Here is a 17965-nt window from a genome sequence, read left to right on the forward strand (position 1 = left end):
TGAAGTGGCAACACTTGCAGTGTTGTCGACCTGCTCAGCATTTCAAAAATAGAAGTAAAAACGGGGGCGGTTGCTGTTGACAAAGCAGGCTGCTGGTCACAGATGGACTCTGCTGCTCGTGACCCCCGGGGTTTTTGAGCACCTGGTCCCTGCACTGCAAAACAGATAAAACCCCAAGTGCGTCCCTCCAGAAGGCCCCGTATCCAAAGGCAGGGGATTACGCTGAACAAGCTGCTTTAGCGAGACGGGGCAGCTGCCGCACGCAGTTAAACCACTCCTGACCGGTTCTTAGTCCAGCCCGAGCGCTCACTGCTCTGCTTCCCACCTCCCCGGGACCAGATGGAGAGCACCAGCCTGCGGCCGCAAGCCCTTGCAGGCACAGCCCGCTCCACTGCAGTGCATCCTCGCCTGCCAGAGCTGCGAGGCCCCAGGCAGGGCTGCAGTTCAGACCTACCCAGGAGACGCACCGCTACAGTTCCTCCTCTTTGTCACAGCCTTCGTCGCTCTAAACCTCTGGTGAGTCTGGCAACAGCAGTCCAGGGCTGCGATCCCCCTGCAGCTAGCAGAGGGGCATCTCTTGGTTACAGACGCACAAGCCAAAAAACATGAACCTCCTGTTACTGCCACACCGCAGCTGTCACGTACAGGGGCTGCTGCAGTCCTGAAATACAGAGCCTGGAGCTGAGCCCAGTACTTCCTCGAGGCAGCTGACGTGAAGTAGACGCTGTGGTTCCTGAGCTGAGCCTAGAAGAACCTTTACATCTGGACTTCCAGAATCTGAAGAGACAGAGCCGCAGTGGGCTCCTGCGGGCTGAAGGGCAGCAACCACCAGGCAGTACTGAAGCCGGGCTGCAGCCACGCAGACTGAAACAGTCAAACCGCTGCAAACACGCTCCTTCAGTATTTTATTTTTATTGAAGCAAAATATCAGAGGACAAAGAGGTCCTGCCTGTTGCATGGGTCTATCACATGCGCTGGCTAGACCATGTACATAAAAACAGTGGGTACACTTACCTAATTCTGACCACTTTCTTACAAAAAAAAATGCTTTCCTGAGGCTTCACAAGGGGTTGGTAGGCAACCCTCTCAAGGTCACTTACCAGTGTTTAATCACCCTGTTCCCCTCCGAATCCTGCGTGAACAGTAAATCATAGCACACGTCTAACTGCTGCTCCCACGGTGCGCTCAGGCTTGCAGCATCGCTGGGACAGCCGTCGCGGGGAGAGCTCGGCGGCCGCCCGCCAGAGCTGCCGCTGGCCCTGCGCGGAGACGGGACGCTGCGGCAGCGGTGGGCGATGACTCTGTGCCCCTGCGAGTCCTGGGTGAAGAGCTGCCTGAAGGGACTGCTCCGTCCCTCCTCAGCCGGCCCAGCACTGGCGTTGCGGCTGCGCTCGCTCAGAGGCTGCGCTCCAGCTGCTCTCTGTGCGGATGGACACAAGCCAGCAGCCCAGGGACTGTCTCTCGTTAGAGTAGGATTTATATTCTCAGCCTCAGTGAAAGCAATTAAAGAATTAACACTACTCGACTGCTGTGGTTTCTTCTTCTGGTTCACACCAAGTCTCAGTTGGAAATCAAGTCTGGCCTTCGCTGCCTCTGGGGGCGGCTGGCCCTCCTGTTTGTGAGTCCCGCAGTCCGAAGTTACGCTGCCGCGTGCTAAAAGCGTTTCTCCAGCAAATAAATCCAACGCATTTCTGTGAGCGATGATCCGGTTGCCCTCTGAATCCTGGGTGAAGCTGAAGAAGCAGCAATCGTCTCCCGTGCCACAGGAGGCTTCACCCTTGCTGTGAGGCTCCGCTCGTAACAACCAAGAGTCTGGCAAAGGAGTCGGTGAGGCCGGTGCCTTCTGTGCACGATGCTGGGGTGCAACCGGCGCCGTCCCCGCCTCGGCTCGGCAGCGTTGGTTCTGGGCTTCTTCCATCTGCGGCAAAGCCAAGATCTTCACAGGGCAGGCAGCCAAGGAAATACCTTTTTCTTTACAGTCTTTATTCCGGAGGAAAGGAGATGGCCTGGAGTTTTCTTTGTCTTTTTCATCTGGAAACAACATGGAACTGGTTAAAGCCAGAGCTGCCAGATAACACACAGGGTTAGTCGCTACCCACAGCACCATCCCTTGATGCTCGACTCACAGCTGCCGCCCGACTGCTCCGTCGAGCAGCGGCACCGACTGTGCTACGCCAGGCTAACAGTGCTGCCGCCTCCGAATAACCGGTAACGATCTGCTGCTGAGGCGGAATGGCAGCCAGAAACCTTGGAGGAGTTCAAAAAAGGTCGGCTTCCCTCGCAAAAGATGCAAGAGCTGCATCTCCAGCTGCTCCAGTCTGGCTTCTCTGCCCCGCTCCCCTCCGCTCTGCAGGCAGCTCACCTGCAGCGATGTTCCCTCCGAAAGCAGCAGCTCCAGAGTTACAGAAATCACCACAAAACCCCGCAGTGAAACTGCCACAGCTTACGTTGGTCACCTGGTGAAGGCATCAAGTCCCACATTTGCTTCTGAAACCATTTAATATAAAAATCTGATACAACCTCCCTACATAAGAGAGGTCATCCTCACAATGCAGGATATGCTAAAAGAAAAAATTACAAATACGAAATGCTCCAGCACCTTACATCCTGCGGAGCTCTGATGAGCAGCAACACCACTCAAGACACCCAAACAGACACAGCGAGTAAGAGAATGCAATCAATCAAGGGCATCAAACGAAAAAAAAGGAGAAAGCACACAACCCATTCAAAACGAGTAGGAATGAGGAATCCAAAGCAAAAACTGTCAATGACCCTGCCACAACAGAAAAAAATCGGTCAAATAATTAAACTGTACAATTTCTGTAACGCTTCCTCTAATCTGCTTACTGGTAAACGAGTTGAATGTTGATGAACCAGCCAGGACACAGGTCACAACACACAAACAAGCACACAGCCCTGCACTGCTGGTTCCTGCATCTGTTTCATTTCTCTCCATCTTTCTTCATTTGTCACCCACGGCCAGATCCCAGTTTCTTGTGTCCCACAGCACAAAAGCAGCCTCAAAAGCACTGAGGCTGTGAGCTGGCTTAATTAGCTTAAATATTGCAGTTCCCCTGCGATTCCTTCCTTGGTTCAGTTCGGATTAAACACTGCATTCTGTAGAAAAGGCTTTGTCCAACCCTTCATAAAAAGCTTTCCTCGCTCACCTCCCGCTGATGCCCCTTACAGCAAGGTTTTTTGAACCAAGCAACGTTCATTTTCACTTCCACCTACCACGCTCTTCCAAGGGCACTGAACTGACAATTTAGGGCTGCAATCATTTAAAACCAACCCAGCCTGTGACGCTCTGGATGCTGCCCCTTCCCACGGGACCCAGCCTGCACCCAGCGTTCCCGACTGGATCGTCCTTCATGCAACAGCATCGGACAACCCGGAACGGGATGTTTTGCCACCTGGACGGTTTGTGTCAGCGCTCGGGCTGGGTCAGGCTTCCCAACGCCCCACGGAAAACCCCAGTTCTGGAGGGAGTAGAGCCTGGCGCAGAATCATGGAATCATTAAGGTTGGAAAAGCCCTAAGATCAAGTGCAACCGTCACCCCAACACCACCACGCCTGCTAAACCATGTCCTGAAGTGCCACATCCACATGGTTTTTGAACCCCTCCAGGGATGGGGACTCCACCACCACCCTGGGCAGCCTGGTCCAACGCCTGACCACTCTTCCAGTAACGATATTTTTCCTGATCAGAGCTCAGAGCCAGTGAAGACTGGCTGTGACTGCTGTCACTTCAGTCTGACAAACACAGTGAAAGGTGCCTGCATTAGATGAACCACTGCACTAAAATTATTTCTAGGAGTTCAAGCCTTCAACCTCCACCCTCTTCACTACAAAACGTATTTTTCTGCCTAGTAAAGGTGCCAAGAAATGAAGCGAGGTGATTCCCTATCCCGGCCCGCAGCGGCGTACGCTGTTCCACGTTACCTGCCCGTGCGCTGAAGAAGGCGGCGATGGTGGTTTGCCGGGTGCGCGGCCAAGGTGCTCTCGCCTGCGTGGCGGCGGCCGAGGCCTGCTTCCTTCCCAGAATCCGAGGCGACGCCTTCGCCTTGGCTGCCAGACCCTGGGCGGGGAAAGAAAGAAGCGGAAAGGGACCCTGCAGCCCATGGCCATGGTGGAGCTCCCACCGCTGCCCAAAGCTTCAGCTCTCCTGAGGTTTGAAGGGGCCTGGGGAGGCCGCCTCGCCCGACCCCCCCCCCCGCCCCTGCTCGCCCAGGGCCAGGGTCCCTCCCGCCCCGCGGCACCCTCCCGGGACGGGGAGCCGGGCTGGCCCGGGCTGCCGCCGGCTGGGCCTCCCCCCCCCGTCCCGAGCCCCACCTGCGCCGCGCCCTGCTTCAGCTCGGCGGTGTCCAACCAGACGCCGCAGGCCTCGGCCTGCCGGGCCTCGCCGCCCCGCCGCTTCATCCCCGGCACCGCGCAGGGTCCCGGGGCTGCCGCTCCCTCAGGCCGCCGCTTCGGCTCCGGCTCCGGCTCCTCTCCCGCCCGGCCCCGCGCTCCCACAGGCCCCGCGCCCCGGCGGCTCCCGCCCAAGGGCCGCCGCGCGCGCCCGCGGCGGAGAGGGACCAATGCGAGCGGCGGGGAGGGATGAGTGGCAGGCGGAGCCCCGCCCACCTCGGGCCGTGCCCTATACAAGGCGCGGGGCGGCGTCTCCCTGAGGGGAGCGGCTGAGGGGGGGCTGTGCGCAGGCGGCACCCAGCGGGGCCGGGGTTCGGGGCTGCCTCACTCCTCGCACCCCTGCACTTTAAGGAGAAGGTGGGTGCGTTCCTCGCACGGCACAGGGCCCCGTCGCCGCGCAGATGGCTCCGCACAACTCCCCACGCCACACAAAAGGGGCCTGAAGGGACATTAAACCAGCTTGCTGCCCTGGTTTGTGGTTCACACAGGCTCGCCTCGGTCTGCTTCCGTGGGTCAGGCCCTGCCACCGCTAACGGGGCGCGACGGCTGCTCCTCACCGTTTGCTGAGCTCCCAGGAACCTTCCCCCGCCCCGCTGCCAGGGCCCAGGGCTGCGGCGCCGACACCGTTTTGTTCCAACCGTTTATTCAGACACGTGAATCAAACCAGCGTACCGTTTTAAGAGCAAGCTGGAACTAACTCTGAATTTAAAAAAAGCACAAAGAGCAGCTCTTGCTTTCCCTCGCTACAGAGAGCACTGCCGCGGCACAGCTCGGGATGCGTTTCGTTCCTCTTCTCCTCGAAGTTTGTGGCGGGATTGGCGCCAGTGTCACCGCAGCTGGCTGCAGATCAACCCTGTGGGCGAGCTCACCTGCTTCTCCTTCAGGGCTCTTACTCTTCTTTGAAGCCCAGCGTGTTCCTCACCTTGCGGGCCATGCAAGCGGCTGTGAGGACACAGCAGGTCACAGTGAAGAGGCACAGGGCAGAGAAGTTGTGTGCCAAGTCACCCTGAAGAGCAGAATAGATCTGTCGCCTGGACTCGTAGTCCAACACCACCGCCTCGATCTGCGCCAGCGTGCAGAGGACCAGGCACACGTGAAAAATCTGATGGCTCTGCCCGAAAAAGTGACATTTCCCAGGGAACCACTTCTCGGGGTAAGGGTGCGAGAAAAAAAAGGCACCAATGAGGAAAAACAGCACCTGGCATTTGTGATACAGAAGGGCCGGGTCAGCCCGCTCGGAGGGCGGTGCGGTGAAGATGCGGTGGACCACGGGGCTGATGTCCAGCACGTACGCCAGGCCGGAGGGCAGCTCCTGGCAGAGCCGGCTCAGAAGGCGAGCCGACTGGTGGTACCGGTACTTGGCATAGCAGGAGCCGGCGCAGGACAGCCACGCTAACAGGACTGCCATCGGCATGTAAAACCCCTTGATCTTCTCGTGCCAGCTCGGCTCGATGGTGTAGTAGTAGTGGCTCAGAGCGCTGCCGTACTGGTAAATGGCCACCCCCACGTAGTCCATGAAGAAGAAGCTGTAGTGCCAGAACTCCGATTTGGCCTGCAGAAGGTGAGCAAGGGTGCTGAACGTCAAGTAGGTGATGGAGGCCACGATGATGATGAGGAGGGGTTGGGTGTGCGGGTCCTGCCCGAAACCCACCCGCTGCGAGAGCTGCTGGAACCGCAGCAGCAGGATCAGCGCTGCCACCAGATGGGTCCAGACGTTGATGGCTTCGTTGTGCTGCTGGAACAGCGTCGAGAAGTAATAGCGCCAGGTCTGCCGCACCGGCCGGTAGCCGGCGTGGATGTAGGGCTTCCAGAAGACCTTCGGCACCTCCGAACTGCTGACGGTGGAGGGAGAGAGCGGGGCCAGCAGCTGGGGGACCTGCTGCACGTTAATGAAGAGGCGGCTAAGCTTTTCGGTGACCACCGTTGCCATGATGCAGCCGAACTCTGGGTCCCCGCCGTGCAGAACAACCTATGGGACAGAAAGAAAGTTTTGCTGCATGGTTTAATAGTGACTTTACCAAAAAAAAAAAAAAAAAATCAACAAGCAGGGGGATGTTTGAAAACTTTGCCCATTTTTTATCCAAAAGATATGTAAAATCACACGTGACTGGAGAACGGCCTCATTATAGCTGAAATAAAAGAATCACCAAAAACAGTAATAGGCAGGAGGCTGAAGGGAGGTTTAAGAACCGCTGGAGTACCCCATGCTGCACAGACAACAGGCCGTCTGCAGGAGCACAGAGGTAGAGGACACAAGCATGGCATTAATTGACACAATAATTAACGCACCAGGACCCCTCAGTTTCTAGCTCACCCCTTCCCAGCAGTTTGGGAACTGCTAAACAAACTACACATCCCGAACAATCTTCCCGCTCCAGGAGCAGCCCAGATTCTCCCCCTTGTAACCTCCTTGCAGTATCTGTCCTCACAAACAACAACGAGCCGCGTTCCCACGAGCGGCGAGACGACCTGCTCTGCCTCACGAGGGGTCTGAGAAGAGGAATAACTGCAACGCCAGGAACGGAAGATGCACCTTCCGCGTTTAGAGTTTTTACCGTCTTTCTCCAGCTCCTGATTTTCCATGTGGCTTTGCACAAAAACAAGGCAGCTTGCGTGAGTTCATCCCGTTGTATCGCTGAGGTCCAGCAGCGTAATCTTCGTGAGTAAGTGTTTCCGTATTTACATTTTTGAAGCTGCTGTCCTTACCAAGATAAAGGCAGCTGCGTTCTGCCTGTTCATGGCAGCCTTACTAAACACACGGGCACATATTGAACAGAGCGTGCTCAAAATTAGATTTTCCCCCCCTTTACCTGCTCTTGCTCAGACAAATTCCGAAGAAAACAGCCCGACTGCCGTTCCAGCTCCAGGGCTGATTTACGCCTCACTCCTGGCAAGTGCAGTCATTTCAGGGACAGCTCAGACAGGAAAAGCTCTTCAAAGCTCAGGAACAGGAGGAGGCAGGGACAGGACTGTTTGTTTAAAAAATCTCTGCGATTTCCTCATCAAAATGGAGTGGAAAGGTCTGGAGCTCACGCCTGCTTGAAGCTGAGGAGCACAGATGCAGATAAAAACAGGCTGTTTGCTGCTCGGCTTCCCTCTTGAATGCTCTTTTCCCACCTCACCTGGGTGGAGAGGCCCCACACCAAAACCAAGCGGCCTGGCATGGGGCAGCACCTCGCAGGGGGTCATCCTGACCCTTGCTTGGCCTCCTAAACCCTCCGGTAACGCTGCAGCCTGCACAGGCTACCGGTGAGAAATTAACTTCACAAACCTCTTCCGGACTTGCAGCTCCTGCGCTGCAACAGCCTCGGGTCCTGCCGGGGAGATGCGGGCAAAAGCAGAACTTGCCACGTTCAGCTATTCTGACCAAAATTCGACAGGCAGCCTGACGCCCCGAGAACTCGCCCCCGTGCCAGGGCTGCCCACGAGGACGCCGGGGTACGTGGGGAGGGGGCTCAGCTCCAGACCGTGTTCAACCCCGTCACGGCTGCCAGAAGACAAATTCCTACAGGAAAAGGCACCCCGGGTTCTGCTCAGGGAGAGACGCTGTGGCAAAAGCAGCGGGAAAAGCCGTGTTCCGAGCCCGAGGCAGGAAAGGGAGCGGCGTTTACTTCAGATCCTCCAAAACTTGCTGGAGCAGGACTGCATTTGCGAAGCTCTTCCTAACGCCGAAGCCTCGAGCTCTGTTACCGTGCGGGGCTGGACATCGCTCACCCGCCTTGCGCTCCAAACGACGACCTCCCCACGCCTCCGCGATGCCGAGAACGGTGTCCCAGACGACCGTTACTTGCTCCAGAGCTTTCCCTTCCTCCAGCAGCATCCCCCCCGCTCCGCGCCGCAACCCCTCTCTGTGTCACCTTCCCCACCGCAAACGGGTTTCTTTTCGGTTATGATGGGTCTCTTGGCCCACGGGCTCCAGGCCCCGCGCCCGGGCAGCCTCTCCTCCTCCCCGGAGCAGCCCCAGCCCCGCCAGCCCCTTCTGGGGCAGCCACGGAGCGGCCCCCCTCCCGCACCCCCCCGCGGGTGCAGCTGGCGGGCGGGGGGCCCGGACCCTGCCCTCCCGTCCCTGTGCCCCGGCGGGACCCTCCCCGGGACCCCCCACGCCCCGCCACGGCACCTCCTCAGCCCGCCGCAGCTCCGCTCCCACCGCCGGACGCCGACCCCCCCCCGCCCCCCGCCCCGCTCCTCCTCCCGCCCCGCTCGCCGGGGCCGGCCGGCTTTGGGCGGTTTTGTCTTTTTTTTTTTTTTTTTTTTTTGTTAAAGCACCCTGCTCCTGGCCCGGCCTCCCCCGCCCCCCCCCCGCAGCCTCCTGCTCCCCTTTGCCAGCCCGAGCACCATCCCCTCGGCGCTGGCTTGCCCCCGCCCTTGCTCCGGCCGCAGGGCATTACAGTCCTCCCGCTATCCACATCCCCAAATCCCGCATTCCCCTCCCCATCCCGCATTCCCCCCATCCCCCCCATCCCGCATTCCCCCTATCCCGCATTCCCCCCACCCCGCGCCCCCCACATCCCACATGCCCCCCCAACCCGCATCCCCCCCCATCCCGCACCCACCCAAGCTCAGAGCCCGGGCGCTCAGCCCCAGCTCGGCGTAACGCAGGCGGCCACGCAAAGCGAAGCTCAAACCCGGGGGCAGCAGGCCCCGAGCCGAGATCCGGCAGCTTCGGGGAGCCAGAGCTCACGTTCAGCGTCTCTCTGTGCTCCGAACACCCTTCAGCAGCACTGTCACCCTCCTCCCCCGCTCCTCGAAAAGATGGGGGGAACACCCCCCCACCCCCACCCCCCCCAGTATTTCAGACACTTGGTCCTTTCTCAGCACATAGAGAAACGCATTAAAATGAAGGGCCGATTTTTTTTTCTTGATTGCTAATTACACCTGATGTTCTACACGGGAACTGCTCCAGCGCTCGCTCAAACCTCCATTACGTGGCCCTGGAGACACCCAACCCCTTCCTTCTGCAAGCGCATCGTGTGCGGGCTCACGCCCGCGTCTCAACGCTCAGCTGTGTTCCCCCAGCCCCCTCCTCCCCTCCCCGGTGGATCCTGACCCGCATCCCCCTCCTCGCAGCTTATACAGCGTTAAAAACCCCCAACCCGCACCGTGCCCCCTTCCCAACAGCCGCTGTACCTCTGCCTCTTACCTTAAACCACAAAGTCCACGAAATGCCTCTGCAGAGCCCTCAGGCAAAGGATCCGATCGCAGCCCCCCAACCCACCAAGCCTGGCCTGATCTCACTGGTTTCACCCAGCGTTTTATCAGCTTTTGGTTAAGTACGGCTCCGATGCCGTCAAAAGTGGTAAGCGATAGGTGGAAGCTCTCTGAACAGAGGTTCCTTCTTCAGCAACCCCCAGGAGACAGGTGGAGCGGTCCAGAACTTGGTCTTCCCCTTGACACCAAAGCCCCTGGCAGCTCCTCCACCCTCAGCACACGCAGCGCTGTCGCCTGGGCAGCGCCAGACGCGGAGCTGACCTGAACGCAGACCTGGCAGCCAAGCCTCGGAGCAGGGACACAGGAGGGGGAGGACATCTGCAGTACTCTGTCCAGTTCTGGGCTCCCCAGTTCAAGAAAGATGAGGAGCTACTGGAGAGAGTCCAGCGGAGGGCTACGAGGATGAGGAGGGGACTGGAGCATCTCTCCTACCAGGAGAGGCTGAGGGAGCTGGGCTTGTTCAGTCTGGAGAAGAGAAGGCTGAGAGGGGACCTTAGAAATGCCTCTAAATATCTGCAGGGTGGGGGTCAGGAGGACGGGGCCAGGCTCTTTCCAGCGGTGCCCAGCGACAGGACAAGGGGCAACGGGCACAGACTGAAGCAGAGGAAGCTCCAGCTGAACCCGAAGAAGAACTTCTTCCCTCTGAGGGTGACGGAGCCCTGGCCCAGGCTGCCCAGAGGGGCTGTGGAGTCTCCTTCTCTGGAGATATTCCAGCCCCGCCTGGACGCGGTGCTGTGCAGCCTGCTCTGGGTGACCCTGCTTGGGCAGGGGTTGGGCTGGGTGATCCACAGAGGGCCCTGCCAACCCCTGCCATTCTGTGACAGGACCGAGTGCTGGACACCAACAGAAGCTGCAGAACCCAAGGCCTCCCTGGGCACGCGCTCCCTAGGGCTGAGTACCTCCGACCGCAGCCCGCTCCTTCCCACAGAGCGGCACCGGGACCCGCGGGCATCCTTGGAGGAAGGGTTTGGGATTTAAGGCACCCGCTCTACCTAACCAGCATCTCTCCTTACCACACGAGTACAGTCGCATCTACTTCTCACACCCCAGAAGAAACACAGATGACACATCTGGGTGCAGGCAGGAGCCCATCTCCAGACCCACCCTGCAGCACCATGTGCTATCCCCACACACCTGCAGGCAGACACCAAACCCAACCCAGTTCTTTTCTCCACCACAGCACTTGGGGTCCCAGCACAGAACAGGTCACAGACTCCACGCTCTGAGGCTGCGGGAAGCGACACACAAGTTGCCATTCAACAGTGATCTTCTAGAAACCCTTACCAAAAAAAGCCTCAGCCCAGTCATGTGGCAACAAGGACTTGTTTGTTGAAGTGGCAGCAGCCAAAGGGAGGTGGTTCTGAACTCTTTTTGACAAAAAGAGACAACAGCTGACGACCGCTGAGGTGTCAAAACAAGGCTCCGATTGTGAAACGGAGACAAAGGGGGTGCTCTGGGGGAAGGCCGGCATGCAGCACGCCTGTGGATGCGAGGAACAGCGCTGCTACAGACCCCTCCACCCAGCACGGGGCGGGCAGGCCTGCTGCCCACCTCAGCCAACTGACTTTTTTGTTTCTGATGTCGTTTTCAGCAGCAATTCTCATAACAACAGCACTGTGCAGCTTTATTTAGTCACTCAGTTACAGCAGTATTTTAGCAGACTGGGACAGAGTCAGATTTTTGAAGTGTAACAGAGATTCAGCATGGAACGGCACACTACGTATTCCTTCCACAAACGTCTTACAGAGCTGATACAGTACTAGCCATCACCCCGCAGCAGGCGCGCTGGGGTAGGAAAGGATGCAAGAAGATAGCTACACTGGAAAGACAACACTTTAGAAAAAGTGAAACATGTAAGGTCTCCCCTCTAGCCCCCAAAGAAAGTGTACAGTTTGGAGCTAATTTTACAGTTCTACATCAGTTTCTAGAAACTTAAGAAAAACCAAAAACAAAGATAAAACCACTGGCCAGTACAGTCTTTGGATATTTAGAGGAGGGGGAGAGAGTCAGTTTCCAGCACGAATTCAGTCGGTTTCAGCCTCACCAGGGTCTTTGCCTTCTTTGTTCTTTCGAACCTCTTCGACATGCTTGTCCTGAAAGACAACAGCAGGGGAGCAGTGAGCTGCCGGGGCACAGGGGGCACAGCACGCCCCGGCTTGCTTCCACCCACCGCTCGCAGCAGGGACCCCCGAGCGTGGGGTGCTGGCAGGGGCTACGGGATGACGGAGAAAGCGAGATGCTGCTCTAACTCCACCCAGCCCCTCTCCCCAAGAGGAGGATTTCTGCAAAGCCTTTTGCAGGTTTCACAACCTTTCAAGGTCAGACCACCACAGAACTCCCAGGGCTGGCTGTCTGCTCGCAGCAACCCCCTCACTCGGCTTTATTTAGCCAGTTCTCAAAGCGAGGAGCACGGATGAACTCTCTCCCAAAGGGGAACGGGGACTCGACACCCACCTTCTCCCTCAAGCGTTCCAGTTTAGCAGCCATTTGTGCCTCGCGGTTTTCTTTGTTAGCTTCCATTTTGTGGGTCAGCTTCTCCTCTGCCATTTTGCTGAAGTTGTTGTTTTCTTCAATTGCTTTCTGAAGCACCTCCTTTTCGTGCTCCCGCTTCTCAGCTAGCTGCTTCAAGACTTCTGCTTCGTGAGACTAACAAAACAGGGGATGCAGGCTTTGAACACAAACCAGACGAACCACACACAACCACAGTCGAGATGCTCGCAAATCCTGAGAGAAAACATTTTCTGCTATTTTGCTGGAGAACAGCACCAGGAAGTTGCGCAGGACAGCACTCCCCGGTGCTCCCACCACCCACATAACCCATATTTCACCATGACAAACTAGCAGGGAAGTTTAGTTTCTGTCATTACCTGAAAGCCCTGTTAAATGGGATTTTTTTTTCTAGAAAAAAGAACATTTTTTTTTAACATTACTGGATGGTAGATTCTCACTTCGCAGAATGGCAAATGGCTGTGATGCAGGTCACAGAGGAGGCTGCACTGCAGTTAGTGAGCCTCTGCACAGCCAAGGGCTCCAAGCTACAGCTCAGCAGCAAGATCTTACATCCAAGTCAGACACCGTACTTGCAAACCTCCTCATTACAGATTCACCACTACATTTTCTAGGAGAAAATTAATCTGTTACAATGTTAAAGACAAGAAAAACAGCCTCTTCATGAAAGAGCATCCCCTCTCAACTAAACATTTTCTCCCAGTTTTTCAAGTGACCATTCAAGATCACTTTGGGAACAAAGCTATGGCCCTGCAGACCACAACAAAGGTTCATAAGCGCCCCACAGATTCCAGCAAAGTTCAATTAATATTCCATTTACCACAACATAAACAGCTGATATCACTTGTCCCGAGCAACAATTAAAAAACCCACACAACTTGCACAGACTAGCTGAGCAGAGCTCACTTAAGCCGTTCCAAATGTACCTTGCGTCTCTCTTCTGCTGCTTCCAACTTCTTCTGAATCTCTTCCAGTGACACATCCTTCTTCTTTGGGGGAGAAAGAGGGAATTCTGGGACTGCTTCTTTTGAGCGCGGACTGAGTATCAGCTCAAACGCCTGCCCAGAGGCACGCTTCTCCAGTTCCTTCACTTGGATATCTAGGAACACGGGGGGGGGAAAAAAAAAAAACAAACAGTATTTTAAGCCAGGAACTGGCTCAGGTAACATGAACAACAGCCTTCAACAATTCCACAAAGCTCACTAAAGGGCACAGTCAGCATCTGAGCCAATAGTTTTAAGCAGCAGTACCACCATTCATAAATGCAGCAGGAAATTTTGTTTGCAGCTCTTCCTCAATACTACATTACCCAAGCACCTGACATTTTATTTTAGCCTTTAATATCCAGGGTCGTGAAAGCAAGTTTATTAGTACTTCAAAGGAAAAAGCATTCTTTCTCCAACAACAAGCCTGAGGAGCAGTTTCAAGGTGTTCACACAAAACCTGACACAGCCAAGAACTGAAACCAGTTTTCAAAGAAATCTGTAAGCCAGCGTTCTCTCTTCAAACACCTACGAACAGGCGCGTCAGCCCTGCACGGTGTCAGCTGCGCCAGCACACCGGTTTTGATCGCCACGACGTCTCGATGACAGTCAGCTCTGCTAACGGAGCAGATGGCACGCAGACGAGCCGAGCCCATCTGCTAACAGCCTAGTCTCAGGGCTTTTGGTATGTTTTCACACGCGCCTGCTTTTAACAGCTTCTCCAAAGCAGCCTGGAGATGGGAGGAAAGCACGGTGACGACAGTTTATTTTACTATATTAGGTTTTAAAATTATTTCTGAGGAAATTAAGTGGAAAAAAACCCCCACAGTAGTATTTCATACATAATGCTACATACCAGAAGTAGCCATGACCAAGAAAATATGACTCCAGAAGCCAACTCTGGGAGAATTTCAGGTGGTTGGATTCCTAGACAACAAAGAGACATGCCTTTGAACAGTAAGTACGCAAATTTCTAACTCCTGATAAGAATTGCTAAGCATAATTAGACCCAGCAAACAAAAGACAGCCGGGTAGGTTACTGCAGTCAGTAATCCCAGGCAGTCTGGGGGGCTGAGGCTGACGAACATTGCTGGGAACAGCTGGGAGGTTCTCTCTTACTGGTGTTGCGGGGTCTGTGCGTACAGCCGGGCACTTTCAGCCCCTGATTTATTCCACTGTGATCACGACAGGCAAACAAAGAGTTCAATTTTGCCACTAATTCAGCAGCATACGGTGCTGTGGGTATTTCACACAGCAGATACAGGTCACTGGGTTAAATCCATGAGACAATAGGGCAGTACAGCCAGGACTCCCGCTGCAGGATGTCGAGGTGTGCATCGAGCTCACTTAAAATGCCATTTTTAACGGCTGAAGGCAGATGGCCGCACATCGCGGCAGACAGGGAGCACACTCGCTGCCCAGCACCCCTTATCATAAAGGGACGGAATTAAGAAAAGCCACAAAACGCTTTAAAAACGCCAGAAAGGAGGGTTCCCCCCCCAGTTTTGAACCTGATAAAGCAGGGGTCGGGTGGGTGCGCGGTCCCGACGGGCGGCGCTGGGACCGCGCATCCACCCGACTCCCCCCACCCCCAAGCGGTACCGCCCCTCCCGCCCGCCGACCAATAGGCGCCGAGCCCGTCGCACGGCGGGGCCGAGGCCCCGCCTCCTCCCCGCCCGCGCCTTTTTAACCGCACCGGATTCAAACCGCCGGGGAAAGAGAGAGAGCGCGCGCGCGCGCACCCGCGCGCGGGGGGCTCGGACGAGGGCGGGGCCAACGGTAACATCCGGGCACCTGCCGCGCCCCCCACCCCCCCCCCCACACCGCAGGTGCGAGATCCCCGCTTCTACCCCGGGGGGGGCTGACGACCGCTCCCCCACCCCCCCCCCCCGCCCCGCCGCCATGCGGGGCTCGACCGCGGGTCTCCGTGGCGTCGAGGGGGCGGCTGGGGGGGAGCGGCCGCTCGGGAGCCGCCCCTTCCTCACTAACAATGGCGGGGTCCTGTCAGGGAGGGGGCGAGCAGGGCGTCGCCCCTCACGGAGCGGCGCCCGCTCCCGGAACAATAGAGACCCCCTTCCCCACCGAGATTTTGGGGGGGGGGGGGAGGCTTGAAGACGCCCCCCGCCCATTGTCTCCCTTCCCTTTGTCACCACGACGCCCGAAAAGCGGCCGGCGGGCGGGGACGGGACCCCCGCCAGGAGAAGGGACAAAAGCGGCAGGCGCGGGAAGCGCCCGCGGAGCCCCCGGCCGCGCCTCTCGCCCTGACACCCAGCCCCAGCCCCCCCCATCGCGGCACCGCCGCCCAGCTCCCGACAGAGCCCCACCGACCACCGCCCTTCCCCCGTCCTCGCAGCAGCCCCCCGGGCCGCGGACACCCACCCACCTCGGTGCCGGCCGCAGCCCCCCACCCCGCCGCCGCGCACCCACCTTCCCGCTCCGCCGCCCCGGCCCCACTCCGCTCCCGCCCGCCCCGCCGCGCACAAAAAAGCGCCAAACAATGCCACGTGACCCGCCCCGCCCCGCCCCCATTGGCCCAGCGCGGCGGCACGTGCCGCGGGAGGGGAGGGGGTGTGGTGTGTGTGAGCCGGGGCGGGGGGCGCGCGGCCCCTCGCCTCTCCCCCCCTCCCCGCGCGGTGCACGCCGGGAGATGTAGTCCCCCGCGGGCGGGCGGGGGTGGCGGGGGGCGGTGACCCCCGCGGCCCGGCGGGGCCCGAGCGGAGGCTGCGGGACCTCGCTGCGACGCCTCAGGCCGCCGCGGGCCGCCCCGGGGCCGCGCGACCCCCGCGCCGCGCTCGCCGCCCGCGCCCCGGCAGCGCCGGGACTCCCTTTGTCTCCTGCCCCGGGGGGGAGCCGGGCCCTGCGGAGGCCTTGTGTGGTCAGGGGCGCCCGGCCCCTCAGCGGCGTCTGTGGGAGCGGGGCCGCGGCTCGGGTGGGCGCCTCGGGACCACCGTCACCTCATGGCCATGGCCGCTTGCCTCAGCACCATGGTCATCTACCTCAGCACCACGGTCACCTCAGGGCCATGGCCGCTCGCCTCAGGGCCATGGTCACCATAGGACCATGGTCACCTCAGGGCCACGGTCACCTCATGGCCATGGCTGCTTGCCTCAGGGCCATAGTCACCTCAGGACTATAGTCACCTCACGGCCATGGCTGCTTTCTTCAGGGCCATGGTCACCTACCTCAGGGCCACAGTCACCTACCTCAGCACCACGGTCACCTCAGGGCCATGGTCACCTTGGAGTCAAGGTCACCTCAGGGCCATGTCTGCTTGCCTCAGGGCCATAGTCACCTCATGGCCACGGTCACCTTATGGCCACAGCCAATTTCTTCAGGGCCATGGTCACCTCAGAACCATGGTCACCTCAGGGCCATGGCCGCTTGCCTCAGGGCCATAGTCACCTCAGGGTCATGGCCACGGTCACCTTGTGGCCACGGTCACCTCATGGCCATGGCCACTTGCCTTAGGGCCATGGTCACCTCATGGCCATAGCTGCTTTCTTCAGGGCCATGGTCACCTCAGGACCACGGTCACCTCAGGGCCATGGTCATCTCATGGCCACGGACACTTGCCTCAGGGCCATGATCACCTCAGAACCATGGTCACCTCGGAGCCGGTCACCTCGGAGCCGTGGCCGCTTGCTTCGGGGCCATGGTCACCTCAGAGCCATGGTTACCTCACAGCCATGGCCATTTGCCTCAGGGCCATGGCCACTTGCCCCAGGCCATGGTGACCTCAGGACTACGGTCTCCTCAGAGCCATGGTCACCTAGCTCAGGGCCACAGCCACCCACTTCAAGGTTTTCGGTCACCTCAGGACTACAGTCACCCCAAGGCCATGGCAACTTACTTTGGGGCCACAGTCACCTCAGGGCCATGATCAGCTACCTCAGGGCCCTTGGTCTTCTGAGGACCATGGTCACCTCAGGGTCATCACCACTTACCTTGGGGCCACGGTCACCTCAGGGCCTTGGTCACCTACCTGAGGGCGTGGTCACCTCAGGGCCAGTCAGTTATCTCAGGGCCATGGTCCCCTCAGGACTCTTGGTCACCATCAAGATGACCACCATGTTCCTTTTTTCACCTCGGGGCCACAGCCACCACAGGCTCAAATCCTCAAAGATGATCTGTGGGTCTGACAGTGCGTTGGCCCCGCAGCCCCTGGCAGTGTGTTTTGGGGGGACATGGCCACCCTCTCCTTTGGGGTGACGCCAGCAAGTCAAAGCATGTCCAGAAAAGCCATCATTCGTGCAGACTCCATCGTGTGTACACAACAGCCGCGCAAAGACCTCCCATCCTTGTCCCGTGGGCTGCGTGGTGAGCAGCTCCCGAGACAGCGCTATTGCCGAGCACAGGCGAGTGGTTCGCTCACTTGCAATGAGCTGGCTGCGGTTTCACAGAATCCCAGCATGGTCGGGGTTGGCAGGGCCCTCTGTGGGTCCCCCACCCCAGCCCCCTGCCAAAGCAGGGTCACCCAGAGCAGGCTGCACAGCACCGCGTCCAGCCGGGGCTGGAATATCTCCAGAGAAGGAGACTCCACAGCCCCTCTGGGCAGCCTGGGCCAGGGCTCCGTCACCCTCAGAGGGAAGAAGTTCTTCCTCGGGTTCAGCTGGAGCTTCCTCTGCTTCAGTTTGTGCCCGTTGCCCCTTGTCCTGTCGCTGGGCACCACTGGGAAGAGTCTGGCCCCGTCCTCCTGACCCCCACCCTGCAGATATTTATAAGCATTTGTAAGGTTTCGCGTGTTCCGTGCAAATGACTTCTGTGCAATTCCCGTGGTCGTTTCCACGCCGCGGTCACCGGAGCTGCACCGCGAGTCAACGTGTGCCAAAGGCAAACGGCCGGAGAACGGCACAGAC

At 58.3% G+C, this 17965-nt stretch overlaps 2 protein-coding genes across 7 annotated transcripts; both read right to left on the bottom strand.

Annotated features, from left to right (window-relative positions):
* Positions 1-915: 915 nt before the first annotated feature.
* LOC104326289 (membrane progestin receptor alpha) lies at positions 916-9108 on the bottom strand. Of its 6 annotated transcripts, none has more exons than XM_075437736.1 (3): positions 4333-4492; positions 3943-4078; positions 916-2031 (listed from the first exon to the last, which is right to left on the bottom strand). In XM_075437736.1, exons 1-3 carry the CDS (start codon positions 4417-4419, stop codon positions 1097-1099), a joined length of 1158 nt encoding a protein of 385 aa, XP_075293851.1. In that variant the 5' UTR covers positions 4420-4492; the 3' UTR covers positions 916-1096. The 6 variants fall into 6 exon arrangements, with proteins under 6 accessions (XP_075293851.1, XP_075293855.1, XP_075293856.1 ...); XM_075437740.1 differs by lacking the exons at positions 916-2031; positions 4333-4492 and adding exons at positions 5280-6379; positions 8964-9108 and having other exon boundaries at positions 3993-4078; XM_075437741.1 differs by lacking the exons at positions 916-2031; positions 3943-4078; positions 4333-4492 and adding exons at positions 4910-5962; positions 6062-6379; positions 8964-9108.
* Positions 9109-11215: 2107 nt separating this feature from the next.
* Positions 11216-15576, bottom strand: STMN1 (stathmin 1). Its single transcript, XM_075437989.1, has 5 exons — positions 15537-15576; positions 13966-14036; positions 13053-13225; positions 12073-12264; positions 11216-11711 (listed from the first exon to the last, which is right to left on the bottom strand). The coding sequence occupies exons 2-5, from the start codon at positions 13976-13978 to the stop codon at positions 11643-11645; spliced, it is 447 nt and encodes a 148-aa protein (XP_075294104.1). The 5' UTR covers positions 13979-14036; positions 15537-15576; the 3' UTR covers positions 11216-11642.
* Between the last annotated feature and the right edge of the window lie 2389 nt (positions 15577-17965).

Source organism: Opisthocomus hoazin, chromosome 17 (assembly GCF_030867145.1).
Source record: "Opisthocomus hoazin isolate bOpiHoa1 chromosome 17, bOpiHoa1.hap1, whole genome shotgun sequence".
Classification (NCBI taxonomy): Eukaryota; Metazoa; Chordata; class Aves; order Opisthocomiformes; family Opisthocomidae; genus Opisthocomus; species Opisthocomus hoazin.

What these genes read in the sequence shown, in the direction of transcription:
- LOC104326289 (XM_075437736.1), bottom strand. Translation starts at nt 4,419, where the DNA reads ATGAAGCGGCGGGGCGGCGAGGCCCGGCAGGCCGAGGCCTGCGGCGTC. An exon ending in TGAAGCAGGGCGCGGCGCAG is followed by an intron (nt 4,079 to 4,332) that starts GTGGGGCTCGGG and finishes TTCCCCGCCCAG; the next exon opens with GGTCTGGCAGCCAAGGCGAA. An exon ending in CTTCTTCAGCGCACGGGCAG is followed by an intron (nt 2,032 to 3,942) that starts GTAACGTGGAAC and finishes TGTTGTTTCCAG; the next exon opens with ATGAAAAAGACAAAGAAAAC.
- STMN1 (XM_075437989.1), bottom strand. An exon ending in CAGCAGAAGAGAGACGCAAG is followed by an intron (nt 12,265 to 13,052) that starts GTACATTTGGAA and finishes CTGTTTTGTTAG; the next exon opens with TCTCACGAAGCAGAAGTCTT. An exon ending in TGGAACGCTTGAGGGAGAAG is followed by an intron (nt 11,712 to 12,072) that starts GTGGGTGTCGAG and finishes GTTGTCTTTCAG; the next exon opens with GACAAGCATGTCGAAGAGGT.